General features: G+C 59.5%; 1 protein-coding gene and 1 long non-coding RNA gene across 3 annotated transcripts in view; one reads left to right on the plus strand and one right to left on the minus strand.

Annotated features, from left to right (window-relative positions):
• The window catches only part of PRKCZ (protein kinase C zeta), a 99,804-nt gene extending 94,980 nt beyond the window's left edge, over positions 1-4,824 (minus strand). Inside the window, exons 1-2 of the mRNA XM_019976638.2 lie at positions 4,593-4,824; positions 274-395 (exon numbers count right to left, since the gene is read on the minus strand). Coding sequence (XP_019832197.1) covers positions 274-395; positions 4,593-4,669 — 199 coding nt within the window. The 5' untranslated portion in view covers positions 4,670-4,824. The remainder of the gene's footprint in view (positions 1-273; positions 396-4,592) is intronic.
• A 327-nt stretch (positions 4,825-5,151) lies between these two features.
• On the plus strand, positions 5,152-17,996 carry LOC109570812 (uncharacterized). Of its 2 annotated transcripts, XR_011560857.1 has the most exons (4): positions 5,152-5,551; positions 9,608-9,695; positions 11,325-11,989; positions 12,572-17,996. It is a non-coding gene; the product is annotated as an uncharacterized lncRNA (long non-coding RNA). The 2 variants fall into 2 exon arrangements; XR_002182559.2 differs by having other exon boundaries at positions 11,325-17,996.
• The last annotated feature ends 429 nt before the right edge of the window (positions 17,997-18,425 follow it).

An 18,425-nucleotide genomic window follows, 5' to 3' on the forward strand; every position in this document is an offset into this window, starting at 1 on the left:
TCAGGAAGGTTAGGACCCACACAAGGTGGGGGGGACTCCTGCAGCCTCTCCCCGGGGCCCAGCACCAGAGCTGGCCTTGACGGGGATGACCACCCCCGAGGGACCCTCACCCTCGCCCCCTAGTCCCTCCATGACCTGCCACAGCCTCTTCCCTGGAAACAAGAAGCTAGTTAATTTGAATCGCTTAATCCCAGGGCTGTCTACCTCCACAGGGAAGGGGCCGCGCCCAGGTTTAGAAAGCCACTGCCCGACCACCACACCCCCCAGGCCCACCTTCATTGTCCACCCACTTAAGGGTGAGCGGGTGGCCCGGGTGCAGCCAGCACATCTCCCGCACCTCTGCGCAGAGCTCGTCGAAGGTGGTGGCGGAGTCCAGGCTGGTGATGAGGAGGTCCCTGGGCGCAGAGGACACACAGGTCTCACCAGGGAGCACATTTAAGTCACATAAGATACTGATGATCAACTAACCAAGTTGTTGATCAAATACAGGAAGCTGTGTTGTCCCCAAGGGTATGATAGCTCCCCCCGCAACCCGGAACCACTGCCCACAGGCCATGTGAATTACACCATGAGTACCCTGGTGCAGAAACACGCATCCTGGCACCTGAACGTGCCTCCGAGAGGCAGAAGGACAGGGTAAGGGGGAGTCACCCAGGAGGGGTGGGCGCAGCTGGACAGACTGTTCAGTTCAAGCCCGCAGGCCTCATTACATCATCCCACTACCTCGATGGTGCCAACAGGGCCACATGGTATCCAGGGTGTGAGACCTTTGAGAGGTGGGAAGTGGTGGGGGGTATGGGGAGGGGGACTAACTTATCACCCCAATGTCACAGCCTCTTGAAACCCTGGAGGCACCATTCGACAACTGCCTTTGGTAGGGCCACAACATAATTCCAGACCCAGTCTGTTGGGAAAACCAAGTCCCAGAATGCCACTGCCTTTTATCTTTTCATCCACACTTGGGATATAAAAGCTGGATGGTTGAAGACAGCCCAGGGATTCATGGTCAGTCTTTGAGAATGGCCCTTAGAGGTAAGGCAAGCCAGCACCAGGGAACACTCGACTCCCTAGGACAGGGAGGGAGGGGTGTTCACCACCCCCATGCACTGTCCCCACATCACCTACCACCCAAAGCAGGGCTGGTGTTGACATGGGTAAACGTACGTCTGCTGAGACTCTGAGCAGGAATCACACAGGATACACTGAAGTTGGGGGAAGTTTATCCACATCTGACACCACAAGGGTGGGAGCCTCTGAAAAAAGTTTTGAAACACCCCCAACAAGAGAAACACAGGGTCCACTGAGCATTAACACCAATGGCTTCTGAATTCTATCAAATGCGTGTTGACAGAGCGTCTCGGTCCACCAGGTAACAGACCCAGGGCCACCAGGATCCAGGATCCATCTGCTGGATGCCCGTGGCAGCCCGTGTCCAGCCCATGGCTCGCTCCCTAGGGGGTGGGGGGACACAGTTGGAACCCACCCCATCTGCTCAGACCCTCAGCGCCCACCCCAGGGCCCCAAGCTCACCAAAGCCTGTGGCATCTTGGCAAATGGGGAGACTGAGGCATAGAGGGGTCTCACGGCTTATCAGTGGGGGCCCCAGAGACCAAGCCCCCCCACTCCCACATCTCCCAGACCTTGTACCTGTGCCACCCGGCACACCCATCAGTCCCCCTGTCACAGGGAGCTCTGGAACTGAGTTTGCCACCCATCTATCCCTGGGTGGCAAACTATCTATCCCTGCCCCACGATCCTCCCCCACAGTTCCACCCCCAGGTGGTAGCTAGTCCCCCTGCCCGGTGCTTCAGGGCCTAGAGGTCAGGTGGATGGCTCCCCAGTGGTCTGGAGGCAACCGACACCAGGCTGAGGTCATCACCCAGTGACAGCACTTTAGCTCTTCCCTCCACCCCACAACCTGAGCACAGCGGGGAAAGGTCGTCCCACTCCCTGACCAGGTCTCTGACCACCACCCCGAGCATCACCCCAAACCGGAATCAGGCAGCCTCTCTGAGCAAACAGCTCAGACAGAGCCCTGGGCAGGGGCAGCACCCACGAGGCCACCCAAGCCTCATATGCAGCCCAGGCTTTGAGTTCTGGAAACCAGGCTTGAGCTGGAGAGAAGAAGATCCAGCCAGGTCTTTCTGTCATCTCAGAAAACCAGGCAGAGCAGGGTCTCCAAACCCAGCACACTTCACCCGGAAACCCCCCAAAACACAGGACACCCCTGAGACTCCAGTGACCACACCCTCAAAAAGCCCCACTGGCGAGGGGGTGACCCTAATCTCAAGCCTCCGGAGGGCCTGGGGAGGAGAGGGGATGGGAAAGGGTGACTGCAGAAGCCATTCCGGGGGGGGGGGGGGGCCCTGAAGACCCCTATTTTTAACAATAGTGTCTCCAGTGTATCTGACCCTCAGCTCCTCGCCCAGGTGCTTAAACAGAACCTCCCTCCACGGGCCACAGGGCAGGGACAAAATTTCACTTGGACCTTGGGGTTTGGATAAGTGAGCGAGGATTCTGGCGGACACTTTCTGGAGCCTGCGTCAGGTCTACCATCCCTGAGGACTAAGTTTCCCAACCCAGGCCCCTCCCCAGGCAACAGTGCAAAGCCTTTAGGAAAAGCACTGGGAAGAGAAGAGGAGCTCAGACAGGGAAGGGACAGTTAGCCTGGGGCAGAAACAAGAAGGGTGGATGCAGAAGGAGGGAGGAGGCATAAAGAGGTGGGAGCCTCAGTGGGGAGGAAAGAAGAGGAACCAAGAGGGGGAGGGGAGGAAAGGAGGGGGCTGGGGAGGAGAGAGGAAGGGGCACAGGTTGGAAGGGGAAGAAGAGGGAAGAGTGTAGGGTGTGGCCTCATCTCCAGGAAACCGGACTCAACAGGTCACATTTCCCAAGGTAACCAAAGCGCTCTCCAGGGGCCCAAGCTTAGGGGGTGGGGATGGCGAGGGGCGGCTAAACAGGCTGCTCGGCCAGCACTCCCAGGGACTCCCAGAGCACTGCCCGGACACCGGCCGAGTCCACCTCCCCCTCCCCTCCCTGGGCGCAGTGCCGACTGGAACTCGTCCCTGGGTGGAGGGCTGGGGGTCTGGTTCCCACCTGCCCTCTGCCTCTCCGGGTGTGGACTTCCTCTGGCTAAGGATCAGCTCTGATTTCCACAGTCAGTCACTAGTTGCTCAATCCCACGGTTCCAGACAGAAAAGAGGACTGTCTGATGTATGACTGCCACTCGTCCCTCTCGGACAAGCCGGGACCCAGCTGACACCTCACCAGCTTCAGTCTGCAGTCCACCTTGACAGGCCAGAAGATACGATCCCTCATCCTCTTCAGGTGGGATGGCCAGTCATCCCCCCCACAAATCCTTATTCTCTAGGGCACCACCACCAATTCCCTTCCCACCACCTCACCCCACACCCACACTCCCAAGGCAGTCAGGCTGCGGACAGCAGAGAGGGCAGGTGCGTCCTGACTGACACCCCAAACAAGGTGTGCTCTCCAGGTCAAGAGCTGGGGTTTCCAGGCCCTATACTCAACCACCAAGTTCAACTGCAGGTGGCATTCAGCTTCCCCACCCCCCAACCCCTCAGAGGCGACCCTGGGGGCAGCCGCCCGATTTGGGGGCTCTTGGAGACCAACAGGAGCAGAAGGCTGCAAAAGCCAAATACCCTCATTCTCCCCCAGTATCTGCGTGCACAGTGCTGGGGGCCGCAGCCTTCTCCACCCCCACCAGGACTGTCCAGCGGCCAAGAATCCAGCGAGCGCCGGGGCCAGTCCAGGGGTCTGGCCACTGACCCCTGTGGACGCCGGTTCGCCCATTTCACAGAGAGGCAGGTCAAATCCAGAGCACCGAGTGTGGACAGTCGCAGGGCCCCAGGCCCTCCAGGTGCCCTCCATTCGCGCGACCCCCACGGCTCACCGCACCTGCCCTTCTCCCGCACATAAACTGGTCTTAAACTGAGATATCCGGTCGGGTAAATTGGGAAAAGTTTAGAAAACCTCTGCTTTTAAAACCTGCCAGCAGTCTTCACAATTTGACGAAAACTTTCTTCCTTACAGATTGCGGCCTTAACATACCGGCCAACTTCCCAGGGAGAATGTCAACACGGGGCTCGGAGACGCGGAGAGCCTCAAGGTGCCCGTCTTCCGCGCCACGGGCCCCCTCCGGGCAACTTCCAGCCCAGGACAACCCCGTCGGAGCGGGGAGAGACCCGCTGACCCGAGAGGCAGCGGCGCTCGGAGCTGGACCGGCGACTCCGAGCCGGGGTCGGGACGGGAGGGCGGGTGCACGCAGATCCAGCCCTGCCCGCAAGCTTTCCCGTCTGTGAAGTCCTAGTGAGGCCGGTGCGCCCGCATCGCCTGGGGCAGTCTCTAAGCGCGGGCGCGTCCAAAGCTCCTGGGACCCCCTGGGCCCGGAGGGGCCTCGTTGTCCCCGCCCTCCCGCGCCACCGCCCGCTGCCCCCAAACCTCGGCCTCCCGAGCGGAGGCAGTACGGTCCCCGACGGCCAGCGCGGTCGGGGGCAGCTTCCTGCGTCCGGCGCTGCCTCGACTCGCACAGCCCCCACCCCGGCCGAGCCCCGCCGTCGGGCGCTCGCGCTCACCCGCTATAGTGCGCCTTTAGGCGGACGCGGCCGCGGCCGCCGCTCCCGTCCATCTTGGGGCCCGTCCTGCTGGGCATTGCGCGCTCCGCCGGTCGCCGTCAGCGCCGCGCCCCGGACACTCGGGCCATGGCGCGGGGCCCCAGCGGCCGAGCCGGGCCGCAGGTGGGGCCGACGGCGGAACGCGGAAGGGAGCGCGCGGCGCACGGACCGAGGGACACGGGTCCAACTCTAGAAACTTGGCGGCGGGCGGGGCGGAGAGGGGCGGGGGCGCGGCCGGCGGGCGCGCGCGGGGGGCGCGCGCACGGAGTCCAGCGTCAGGCCTCGCGGGGGCGGGGGGTGTCCGAACATGGCCGACCCGAGGCCCCGCCGGCGGCCAATCGGCGGGGCGGGCGGTCCCGGGGCGGGGGCGGTGGCACCTGCGGCCAATGAGGGCGAGGCGGGGCCGCCACCTGGGCCAATCCCCGGGGGACCCCGCAGCTGCAGCCCAATGGCGGGGCGCGGGGCGGACTACCTGTCGGGCGGGGTGCGGCCCCACCTGCGGCCAATGGGAGCGCGCGTGGCCCGGCTCTGCCCGGCAACGCGCGCCCCCTGCCCGCCCGGCACGTCTGTCCCCGGGTGCAGTGGGCTCCCGGGGCCGCTGTTCCCAGGTGGGCTCCCGCACTGAGCGTCTCGAGAACTTTTGGAAATACAGGTTCCAGCCCAGACTCGCTGAATTGAAACTCCAGCAGTCTGAGCTCACAGTCCGGGTAATTCAGGTGAGCGCGAGTCTGCGAGCTCCCGGGCTAGGGGACAGCGGCAACGGGTCGCCCCTTCGACCCTGGATTCCGAACGGCGCTCGGAATGAGTGACACGCGTTCTACCAGCTTAGAGATGCGGAGACAGACTGCAAAGAGCCTAGAACCCGGCGAAGGTCACAGCCGTCAGGTCCGGACTCAGCGGCCCTCCTCTCCGTGCAGAAGGTTTGTCTACACTCGCTGGCTTGCTCCCTCTGCTCCAGTTCACTCCTCGGTCCGGGACAAAAGGACTGCGTTTGTCCAGGCCGCCTGAGACCTTCACTTCTGAATCCACATCCTCTCTGGGTCTTACTAACACCGGGCGTTTGTCCGGGACTGTCTCTTTGGAACACTCTCCACGCCGCCACCCCCCAGGTGCCTCTATCCTGGGCCCATTCCCCTTAACCTTGGGATGGGGTTTTTCCAAGGAGCACGTCCTTAACTGGTTGCATCCACAGGGACCCAAATCTGCAATTTGTAGCACCTCAGCCGGGCACCGGGTGCCCACCGGGGCTCGGGGATCTGCAGACCCAGCATTCCTGCCTTCCCGACCAAGCCCGGTCCTCCGCTGGGCCACACCCCTGTTGCCTGCCTCCCTCCCCTCCCCCACCGCTACCCCGTTGGCAACCTCTGACCCTCGCCTCCAGTCCTGGCTAAGCCCTCACAACTCCTCACCTGCATAGTGTGAGGCTTTCTCATTCACCTTTCATTCCACAGACATTTCCTGGCGCCTCCCAGCACAGGGTGCTGGGTGTTCCTGAAGAACCATGTCCCTATGGTCATAGAACCTTTGTCCTCCCTAGAGATGGACACACAAATCTGTTGACAGCCCACCTCTCTCCTACTTAGGGTGGTTTGAACTCCCCATCCTAAAAAAACAAAGCCCTCTCTATACCACACCCGCCTGCCCACTTCTCTGCTCTTCTTTACAACATAATACCCGCCTGCCCCCCCTCCCAACTATCTGCAGCCTCATCTCCACTTTCTCAGCCCTCCTCGTCCCCCATTGTCACCACCAACTCCTGTGTTTTACATACACTGGCCAATTCTCTGCTTTTTTCTGAACTGACCCCTGGCAGCACACTCACCCCTGAACGCTGCCGTCTCCCACCTCTCCTGCACCTCCCTCTGCTGCTTCCTCCGGCAGCCTGGAAATGCACCCCCACCCTCTCCGCCTCAGTCTTCGGTGCTTCTCAGACCCTTGAGCTGCTCAGCCTGGAAATGTGCCCCCACCACATCCGCCTCAGTCTTTGATGCTTCTCAGACCCTTGAGCTGCTCATGTCCACTTAGGGCTCAAGATTCGTTCCCAAGCTCGATGGCCCCACTGGGCTGACCATCCCCCTCACCCTCCACCATCTCTCATCCCACCAGGCCTCCCTCAGACAGGCCCTTCTCCATCTCAGGGTGCCCACCCCTCCTTTTTCCACTCTCAGCTCAGAGTTCTCTGGTGTGGGGTGGTCACCTCCATTTGGTGATTACGTCCACTGCTGCCACCTGGTCCAGCTGGGATTTTTGCATCAGCCTTCTGTTTCCCTAAAACCTCAGTCCATCCATGTCCATCTCTCTGGACGTAAGAGTTGCAGTGGTTCCCATCATCTTAAGGGACCCCAGGCCTTCCTGCCCTGCCTCCCGCCGGCCTCATTCTGGTTCATCCCCACCAGCCCCCGGCTGCCTTCTGCCTCCGGGCCTTTGTGTGTGTGGTGGCACTTTTGCCCAGACCCACACTTACTTACAGCGCCCACTCAACATTTCTGACGCCCGTGTGAGTCTGCTCTCAGCCCCACCCTGTGGACATCCCTCCACGCCCACCACAGGAGGGCGCAGGAACTTGCAGTCCAGGGGCGAGAGTGTGGGATACAGTCCCCAGTCCCCCTCTCTTGGCCCCATGGCCAGCACTGGGGCTGTGTCCCCTGGGCTATCGGCAGCCCAGCCTGGCATGTGGCCTTAGGCAAGATGCCCCACTGCGCCCTCTCCCCACGTTCCTGCCCCAGAGTGGGGTGGAGACAGAGGAGGAAGGGTCAGTGGGTCCAGTCCTTGATGCCCACTGAAGGCAGCACTGGCCAACCAGAGCCTTTCCCTGGGCACCATCTCCTGGACCTGCTCCATCCAAGGCCCTACCAAACACAAGAGCCCTTTCTAAGGAAGGAAGCCCTGGCCGCAATGGGAGCCTCCACATCCAAGTGGCCCCATGGATACTGGCCTTTGCCTGAAAACCTGAGGGCCGCGTGGGACCCTCCATCCAGGAGGCTGGAAGCTGGGGCCACCAGTCTTAGTGAGGAAGTCCAAAGGGGGCTGTTGCTGCCCACTCGGGGTCAGGTGGGTTTGGAGGGTGGAGCCTCTGTTCTCCAAGAGGGCTGGGGGAGGGGAAAGGCCTATTCTGGGACTGGGGTCTCCGACCATAACCAGCCCCAGGCCCTGGTGAGGGTACATGGTTGTCCAGAATGCCCAGAACACTTCCCTGAGCCCCTCCCCCACTCCCCAACAAGCTTTGCAAAACAACCCCAGGCAGCTCAGGCCAATGGACCCAGCTCCAGAGGGTGAGGCCGCTGAGTCTCCCACACCCCGGGGCCTCGAGGGCATAGGGCTGGTCCCCAGTGAGTGACAGGCAGGTGTGCCTGCCTGGTGTCCACCGTTCACCCTGCATCCCGGCCACAGGCACAGGGTGTTCCAGTGGTTGGCAGGCTGGGACTCTATCAGCCTGAGTCACCGCTGTGTCCAGCGTCTGGCACGGCTGGCGCGAACGATGAGTGAGAGGGTGGAGACCCCTTGGAAACGCTGGGGCCAGTTGTCCCCCTGGACCCTGGGCCTGTTCTGGGGCTCACCTGCCAGCAGGCTGCAGTGTGATGAGGTCATGAGAGGACTCGCCCGGCGCCTGGGTGCGGAACAGCAGAGACAGACCTGAGGGCAGCCTGGCCGCTGAGGGCCAGTCCTTTCCACCTCTGGGCAGTTTCTCTATTTCCCAGTTTTCCACAAAGATCTCATAAACTTTCATGATCACAAACACCTATTATCTCCAAAGTAGAAAGTACAAAGGTGTGTTGTTTTTAGCTGCTTATAAAAGTGACAGAGGCTCATTGTAGAGCTCTGACAGCAGTGGGTGCAGGCAGAGAAGACCTCCTCCTGCGCTGACGCCCCTCCCAAACCCAACTGGGCCTTCTGCCCTTCCAGTCACCTGGGACCCAGGGCGGGGCTGCTGCATGTGCGTCCCACCCACTGTGGGCCCTTTGGGAGGAGGTGGGCAAGACAGAGTGCCCCCACCCCTGGTGCATGGCTGGCCCCCTTACTTTCTTTGATAAATGTTCTTTATGAAATAATATCAACAACTGAGCCCTTATAGGTGAAAGGTAAAAGTCAGGTGGAATTTATGCTCAGTGAGCCCCATCAGACAGAAGCAAAGGCCTCCGCTGGGGGTCAGTGGTCCTGCCTGAGGGGCTGGTCTCAGCACCCACCTCCTCACATCCTCAGGTCCCCTGGGCAGGGTCCCTTCCAAGGCCGTGGGCAGACCCCACTGTCTCTCTGCCAGGTCTGACCTGCCCCGTGCCACCCGGGTGCAGGCTCTCATCTGCACGGTCAACAGAATGAAGGAGCAGGTAAAACAAATGTTGTCACTGAGCCAGTCTCTCCAGACTGCGAGGCCCCGGCCAGGAAGGTTCACAGGCTACATTTGTGCCAGGCCAGCCCTGGGGCAGCCCAGGAAGAGATGACTGGCGGAGCTGGCATCTCCCTGAGCCTGGAAGGTAGGGGGTGGGGACTGGTCATCCTTTCAGGTGTGACACTGACCCACGCAGGGCCAGGTGAGGACCACACAGGTCACTAGAAAGCCCAGGCACCCGCTGACAGGCGTTGGGCACACAGCTGTCGGGGGACGACTGAAGGTGCTTCCTTTCCTCGTCTGGGACCTCGCGGTCTGGAGAGACTGGCTCAGTGACAACATTCGCTTTACCTGCTCCTTCATTCCGTTGACTGTGCAGATGAGAGCCTACACCCAGGTGGCACGGGGCAGGTCAGACCTGGCAGAGAGACAGGAGACAGTGGGGTGTGCCCACGGCCTTGGAAGGGACCCTGCCCAGGGGACCTGAGGATGTGAGGAGTGGTGGGTGGAGGAGCCTGTGGAAGGCCCTGGGTCCTGGGGAGCAGGGAGGTTTGGAGGGTGCCTGTGTCCACGCAGGCACGTCGGTGTGTGTATGTCTGGGCAGCCGTGTGTCTATCAGACTCAGGCACAGTTTTTTTTTTTTTTTCAGGCACCGTTTTCTACCTGTAACCCTAGACGGGCTTCCTTCCAGGTGATCCTGAGGGTCTCTCCCCCAGCACCGCTGGCACTTGGATCAGGTGGGTCACCGCAGTGACCCAGTGTCTTGCGGGTGTGGAGGAGCATCTGGGCCTGCCTCACCCCCAGCGCATTCCCTCAGGCGCAGTGCTGCAAGTTCCCAGCAGAGGGCGCAGCTGGACACGGTGGGAGTCTTGGGCACGGGGCTAAGGATGTTCACCATATGCTCAGACCACGAGTCCACCTGGGAGGGGCCCCTCCAAGTTCATCTCTCCGATGGCATAAGCCCTGTCTTCCCCCGACAGCAACGCGTTCATCTCAGCCATCAGTTACACTGATGCTCCCTGTCTGAAGGCACCACAAAGCTTGTCTGTGGACCCAGACAGTCTGTGTGTGTGTGTGTGTGTGCTACGGCACGTGATTGTGGGCCTGCATGTGTTTCCACATGCATGTGCTGCTGGAGGTTCTAGGAGAGGCCGTGTCCACAGATGCAGGACAGCAGAGCCGGCGGGGGGGTGAGTGTCCAGGCTGGAGGGGGACTGGCAGGACACCGACTGCTTTGCTGGCAAGGGCTGGTCGCTGCAGAGCAGGCACATCCCACACGCTCATGGCTGACCTCACGTCCATTACCCAGCTGAAGATCACCGGGCAAGGCACCCCAGGGCAGGCCCTGTGCCAGCCTCAGCCCCGGGCTCCTACCTAGGACATGACCTCTCTCCGGAGGGGGACACCGAGGTCAGGTTGGCCAGTGCTTTGTCCAGGTTCTAGGGCTGAAACCAGCCCTACCCAGGACAGTGGGGACACACACACACATCTCTCCCTTCAGGCTGGACGTGCCCACTGGACGGGGCCTAAGATGAGCCGTCAGAGCACCGTGGGGGAGGGGTGCTCCCCCTCCTGCGGGAAACAGCCGCTCACCCATCCCCTCAGCTGCCTGGGATTATATTTAAAACCCAAAGCAAGCTGGGGAGGCAGCACCCAGCACGGTCGCCATGGCAATACTGAGCCAGGGCTATTTTAGCCACAAGGCATCACAGGGAAACATGGTGGTGGAGCTGGGACAGGTCCCCAGCTCTCCGCCTGAGCCCCTTGCCTGTCCTCAGTGGGCCACCTGCATCAGGACCCACCTGGCTGCACTGCCCCCACATCACTGAGCCCTGCCCATGGGAGCCCGAGGCTGTGGCCCAAGGTGGGTGAGCAAGGCTAGAAGCCCATCATTGCTTCTGAACTGCTGTCCTTAACCCTGGGGGTGGGGGTGGGGGTGGGGGCAGGCAGAAGGCCCCTGTCCAGCAGGGAAGGCGCAGCAGGGCCTGCCTTCCGGGGAGACCGGTGCACAGAGCATGCCTGCATCGGCAGGTCCCGTCATTCTGCTCCTGGGGATCTGCTTTACGGAAAGAACCAGAAGTGCCAACAGTTCCAAACCAGACATCCCCATGTCAGCTGCAGGGTCCAAGGTGGATGGTGACCCGCCTGGCCACAGGCTCCACGTGACCCTGTGATAGACAGGTGCACACTCAGGCACGCACACACACATGCAATGCAGCACACGCGGCCAGGCAGGAGCAGCACTGCCAGCACCCCTGCCAAGTAGCCCAGGCAGACCAGCAGATGGATAAGCAGGACACTGTCCAGCAGGGAGCTCCAGCCCGGCTGTGTGCAGGCATCAGTCTGAAGAAAGTTTTCCCACACAGGGAGAAGACCCTCTGGAGTCTCATCGTCACCCAGGGTCAGCAGCCTCCTCTGGGCGTGGACCTGGCTTACAGGGAATGATGTTGGATTCATGATCTCCAAAGAAAATTTAGCTTCAGGACCAGGGACCAGGCTTGATCACTCAAGAGCTTTTGTGTAGCAGAGTTTTATTAAAGTGAAAAAGGGACAGAGAAAGCTTCTGACATAGACATCAGAAGGGGGACAGAGAGTGCCCCCACTTACTACCCTTATCAAGGCCTTATATACTTTTACCAGACCCACTCTCACAACATCTTAAATTAACAAGACTAGAACTAACAATAGACAGGTTTTACCAGACCCACTCCCACAACATACATTTTAAGACGATAGGATTAGTCAGAAGGTTCTTGTTAAGGAGAAATACACTGTTATATTGACTAAGACAAAGCAATGCACAAAAAAATGTTCTTTCCTCTTCCTTGAGAACTCCAGACCCCTCTCTCCTCCTCAGGAACCCCGAACTTCTTATCAACCTACCTAGGAATTGATTCACTACTGTCCCCTCGGGACAGCCAGCTGCACCCTCAGCCCTCACGGACCCCTGACGGCGCTCACCAGGCAGAGCAGCTGGAGTTGACAGATGCCCTCAGGATGCATGGCACTTCACCTCTGCAGCTCCCACCAGGTGGGCGAGTGGGGCTCTTCGGCCCTGAGAGGGTCTAGCACAGATTGAAGGCAGGCCCCTCCATGCCCCCCCTTACCCCCCAGCACAGTACCTCAGGGTAACTCCGAGAGGAAGCCACCAGCCTGGCCGGAGAGTTCCCAGGACCCATGAAGGCCAGGCCTGGGGCCCTTGTACCCAGGAGAGTGGGGCTGCTGGTGCCCCAGGCTGAGGACACGAAACCCACGGCCACCCCAACCAGGAACTCGGGCACCTCGGCCCCCTGGTGGGCACCTGAGGAAGGCAGCCCTGGTGGGCACTGCATGCACAGTTGGTCCCTTACAGGAGATGAACCTGAGCTCCAGGAACCCAGGTATTTATACTAGGCAGACAACCTGCTCCTTCTCCCAAGGGGTTGGTCCATGCTGAGTGGGCACAGGCCTCCTTGGAGAGACAGTGCAGGGTGACAGGCAGGTGGCACCTTGCTCCTAAGAGGTGCAGAGACCTGAGGCCCAAGGGGAGCAGCATCCCAGCGGGAAATGGGAGCAGAGCTTCCCAGGCTGGGAAAGGGGGCTCCTCCATTTCTCAGGACCGATCCTTCTTTAGAGGGCAGTGCAGCCCCCTCTGAGGAAGAGGCCAACGTCTCCTGGAGGTGCCCTTGCTCTGCTAGACAGGAGCTAAAAGTCTTCAGGGAATTTTCAAGACATCCCAGATTGCAAGTCCACTGTCATCACTGCAAACCCTATTTCGAGTGTCTAAACCCAAATCACTGTGGATGGTGACTGCAGCCATGAAATTAAAAGACACTTGCTTCTTGGAAGAAAAGCTATGACAAACTTAGAGTATTAAAAAGCAGAAACATCCCTTTGCTGACAAAGTGATGAATAGTCACTTTGTGAAATGAAGTAGTAGTCACAAAGTGACTAGTCACAAAGTGAAGAACAGTCAAGGCTATAGTTTTTCCAGTAGCCATGTACGGATGTAAAAGTTGGACCATAAAGAAGGCTGAACGCCCAAGAATTGATACTTTTGAACTGTGGTGTTGGAGAAGACTCTTGAGAGTCCCTTGGACAGCAAGGAGATCAAACCAATCAGTCCTAAAGAAAATCTACCCTGAATATTCATTGGAAGGACAGGCTGTAGCTGAAGCTCCAGCACTTTGACCACCTGATGCAAAGAGCCAACTTGTTAGAAAAGACACTGATGCTGGGAAAGATTGAAGGCAGGAGGAGAAGGGGGTGACAGAGGATGAGATGGTTGGATGGCATCACCGACTGAATGGACATGAGTTTGAGCCAACTCCAGGAGACAGTGAAGCATTCCAGGGAAGCCTGGCATGCTGCAGTCTATGGGGCCGCAAAGAGTTGGGCATAACTGAACAACAACAACAAACCCAAACACTAACCAGGCTCTCCTGCAGGTCTCCGCCACCTGGCTAATCGCCTCCCAGCTGGGCAGATGGGTACCTTGGGCAACAACAGCTGTTAAGTAGCACCTCCTGAGTGGAGCCTGGTGGGCTGCCGTCCACAGGGTTGCATAAGAGTCGGGCACGACTCAGCGACTCAACAACTGAGTGAAGCAGACTGCAAGCCCTGTTGCAGGTTCTTTTTATTATTCACAGCAGTTCACGTTCACAACGACCACACACCATCACCTCCTACTTAGCAGCTGAGGGTCCCCTGGTGGGTGAGTCACCTCCCAAGTTTACATGAGAGGCACTGGGTCAGGAGCCCACACCATAGCCACCATGTTCTAGGACTTCTCAACCCAGGAGCCACACTGGGCAGGGAGTAGAGGGTGGGCACAGGAGACAACGCGTTCATTTTCCCTGCAAGCCTTACCTGTGACACAGGAAATCCAGAACCTCCTAGTTGTGGGGGCTCTCGGCTCTCAGCCAGGGCCCCTCAGCTCACCTCCATCCTCAGCAGCAGGTGGACAGTCCCTGAGCACACGGCCAGTGCCCTGTCTCCACAACTGTCCCACCTGGGACTTCCTCTGACCTGCTCGACCCAGGATGGGGCAGCCTGAAAGAGTGGGGGTTAACATCCCTAGGGGCTGCCCTTGGCCAGGAGTAAGAGACCCAGCTGATCACCCTCAGAGGGCAGTGGCAAGGGGCCTTTCAGGGGCTCCGGGGATGGAGACCACACTCCCCCAGCTTTCCCTCCATCTCCCCTACCCAGCCCCAGCTTGCTCCTGCCTCCTGGGGTCACTTCCCAAGGTCACTGCACACGCTGAGGTCCTTGAGGCCGATGCACTGCTGGGTCCTGGAAGAGACCTGGGGTTGCTGCTCGAGAGTGACACCAAGGGCCCAGCTCTGCTGTTGGATGTGAGAGGTGAGAAGAGGCCTGCACACCTCCTGCCGCTGTGTCCAGAGCCAGCTGCGGCCTTGGGGGCAGGGAGAGCCGGCAAGTTCTCCAGGTCACCCCATCTCCTGCAGTTGGAGGGCAGGGGGTACTGATGTCACATCAGGCCCCGGGTCCAATCCTAGACCCTCGAGAGGGCAGACCTGAGCCCTTGCCAGACCTTGTGCTAAGATCCGGACCTGGACTGGGAGGCATAGGCCTGAGGTTCACGGTCTATGTAAGCGAGTCCACCTGAGGGTCTTGTAATCTTAGTCATATTGCACTTGTTTGGGAGTCCCTAAAAATACATGTGGGCTTCCCAGGTGGCTCAGCAGTAAAGAACCCACCTGCCAGTGCAGGAAATGCGGGTTTCATCCCTGGGTCGGGAAGATCACCTGGAGAAGGGACTGAAAACCCACTCCAATATTCTTGCCTGGGAAATCCCATGGAGAGAGGAGCTAGGGGGGCTACAGTCCATGGGGTCCCAAAGAGTCAGACACAAATGAGTGACTCAGCAACAATACCTTTGTCGAAGGGCACTTGCCATATGAGATTCCTATGGATGCTGTAATCCGGGGTTCCCAATCCCTAGACCCCTAGACTGGTACTGGTCCTGTCAGGAGCCAGGTTGCGCAGAGGGAGGTGAGTAGCAGGCAGGGGAGGGAGTGAAGCTTTGTGTTCACAGCCGCTCCCCATCGCTCTCTCATGGGGAGCGCTGCCTCCCGTCAGATCCGTGGCAGCATCAGACCCTCGAAGAGCAGAACGCTACTGTGAACTGAGACTCCTACTGTGAACTGAGACTCGTTCACGTGAGGGATCTAGTTTGCCTGCTCCTCATGAGAATCCGCCTGAGACCAGCTCCTTCCCTATGGAAGAAATCGTCTTCCACAAAACCAGTCCCTGGTGCCAGAAAGGTTGGGGACTGCTGCTGTAACAAAGGGCCACAGACTAGGGAGTCTTGAAAACAGCAGAAATCCGTTCCCACGGTCGAGGGCAGAAGCCTGCGGCGAGAGTGGGGCAGGCTGGAGGCTTCTCCAGGGAGGACCCCTGCCAGCCCCTGCCTCAGGCTCCGTGGCCTGTGGATGCCTCCCTGCCTCTGTCCCGTCTCACTGTGTCCGCTCCTTAACTGAGGATGCGGGGGGTGGGCCCGAGACCCATTTCATCTAAACCTGCATCTTAACCGCATCTTCCGAGACCCTTTTCCCAATGTCACTCTCACAGGCGCCATGAAGAGGTCCTAAGGCATCTTCTGGGGGACACGATTCACCCCACTATCTCATGCTGTTCAGAATCTGCCCGCCTCCCCCCGCCTTCCCTCTCAGTGTCCAGACTGACAGCGAGGACTGAGTCTCAGTGGCCTGAGCACGGACGTGGGGAACCTACAACCCCTGGCTTGCCCATGCTTGGCCGCGTGGGGGTGGCTCTCCAGGATGTTGGAATGGGGGCAGGGTGGACATAAGGCTGGAAAGGGGACAGTTTATTGATGTGAGTGCTCACCTTTGAGTGGGGTGGACCATCCGAAGGAGGTGGCACCTCGTACAGTTGGGGCAGCTCCCTGAAGCTGGGGTGTGATGGTGGAGACCCTGGGCTGTGTGTGAGGAGCTTGAAGACTCGGGAGTGGGGACAGGGGGCACTGTGAGGATGAATCCACTGGAACCACCACCTGCTGGGTCCCCAGGAGGGTTTAGGAGACAGGCCTTCGCTGAAACAACAAGAAAGTATAGGCAAGAGGGTGCAGGGCTGCCAAGGAGCACAAGGTGCGCTGGCCCGAGTGGCCATGTGGATGGGAGGACACGCTCCCGGGTCCTAAGAGAGCAGAGACCTGCAGCCTGTAGCCATCCAGGCAACGAGAGCCTAGTTATGGCAATGGGAGGAGGGGCCTCAAGGAAACCACAGCCCTGGCTCTTAGACCTTGTGGTCTGGGCTGAGGTGAGGGCATCCTGCCCCTGGACCCTCTGACCTGGGGCTAAAGCCCAGCTGGGGAATGTCTGGGGGTTCCCTAGGGCTCTGGGGTGAGCAGAACCTCTGGCATGAAGACTGGTTCACATATGAAAGTGGCTCCCAGAGTGCGACCAGGCCCTCATGGTGGGGGGCTGGGTGCCTAACCTCGGAATGTGGGTGCCATCACACCAGGAGCTGCCCTCTGCCAGATGGGGTTGCCACATGGGCATGGCCCTGTCCAGCAACAGGGGGAACCACCGGTACTGCAGCTTAGCACCAAGTGAGTCTCAAGGGTGAAGAAGTTATGTTAAGAGGTACTTGGACGCCATGGCACAGACACCTTGGCTCAGCTTGATTTGGTGGCCTCATGGGGGGCTGAGCCCCTAAACCAAGTGACAGAGAAGGCAACCTGGTTCACAGAGGTGCCAGCTCCACATCCATCAAAGGTGCCAGTGGCCTGTGGTGGCTGCTAGCCCTGCCCAAGGGTGCCATCACAGAACAGTGGTGACAGCGGCAGGTGGAGAGTCCCTCTCCCCCGCCCCAGGCGGAAATCTGAGTGGCACCCTTTCAGTTTTACAGGAGTCACCTCTCGGGCTCCCGTGGCCTGTGGGCGCAGAGTGGGCCACGGAGACAGGCGCCTGGTGAGGGCAAAAGGACCGAGGCTTCCCGGGATCAGGGTGGCCCCTGCTCCAGGAGGTGCCCTGAGCAAGCAGAAGTGCTGGCTGGGGACAGGAGAGGGGGGTGGGAATGGCTGATCACAGCCCCGGTTGGAGGCACTACGGCACTGACCGTGGCTTCTTCCACTAAATTTCGCTTTTTTTGCTGCTGCTGCTGTGACAGACACCACCTTGGAGGACCAGTGCCATCCTGGCAGACGTGAGCGCCATGGGGGTGACTGCCTGCCACTGTCCCGCTGTAAGGGCAGCACCCCCGCTGCCGCCCCAAGCACCCTCTGGAGCATCCAGAGTGCTGCTCAGCTGGCAGGCAGGCAGCCTGAGGGTGGGAGTCGGTGAAGCCCTAGCCTCTCCTTCAAAAGGACAATTTGGGGCCCACTCCCCAGGGCTTTGCAGGGGTCCCCAGGCCAGTCCAGCACCTGTGCACTTGCCTTCTACCTCTGTGTCCCCCACCCCTGCTCCTGTGTTTGGGGTGTCACCCTCTGTACTGGGTTGAACAGTGACCCCCAAATTCACTTCTAACCAGAACCTCAGAATGTGACCATATTTGGAAATAGGGTCTTCACAGCTGTGATGACTTAAGATGAAGGACACTGGATTACAAGGCTCCAAGTCCAATGAGAGCTGCCTTTACAAGGAGAGGAGGGACACACAGAGAGGTCACATGATGACGGAGGCGGAGACAGGGTGATGCATCCACAATCCAGGGGTGCCGGCAATGGCCAGCAGCACGGGGAGCTGGGGAGAGGCCTGGGGCAGGCTTGCCATCAGCCTTCGGGAGCCCAGCCTGTCCGCCTCTGGGTCCTGGACACCTGGTCCCCAGAACTCTGAAAGCACCAGGTTTTCTTCTTTTTTCTTTTTCTATTTTTCGGCTGTGCCTTGCAGCTTGTGGGATCTTACTTCCTCATCAACCAGGAGTCAAACCCAGGCTAAGGCACCGCAAGTTCAGAGTGCTGATCGCTGGGCCAACCAGGGAAGTCCCTGAATTTCTGAATTTTAAGCCCACCAGTCTGTGGTACTCTGTAATAGCTGCCTGAGGAAACATCTTCCCCCAAATAAACTCCCTGCACCAGGTCCTTGTCTCAAGCCATGCCCCCCAGGTGTGGGCTCCACCCAGTGGGCAGGCTGTCAGCCTCACAGGGAGGGAGAAGGAAGGGTAAGTGGGGGCAGAGGGAAGCTGAGGCCCTGTCCCCTGACACTGCGGCCCCTCCAACCTTGGGGAAGAGCTGGTCCAGCTCTCAGGGAAGCATTTGGGCATCTACCCAGATAACACAGGTGTCCCAGCCTCCGCAGGAGACCACAGACAAGGAAGCCCAGGTGGTGCTAGTGGTAAAGAACCTGCCGGCCAATGCAGGAGACACAGGAGATGTGGATTCAATCCCTGGATGGGGAAGATCCCGTGGAGTAGGAAATGACAACCTGCTCCAGTATTCTTGCCTGGAAAATTCCATGGACAGAGGAGCCTGGTGGGCTACAGCTCTTGGGGTCACAAAGAAAGTCACC

This window comes from Bos indicus, chromosome 16 (genome assembly GCF_029378745.1).
Source record: "Bos indicus isolate NIAB-ARS_2022 breed Sahiwal x Tharparkar chromosome 16, NIAB-ARS_B.indTharparkar_mat_pri_1.0, whole genome shotgun sequence".
NCBI lineage: Eukaryota > Metazoa > Chordata > Mammalia > Artiodactyla > Bovidae > Bos > Bos indicus.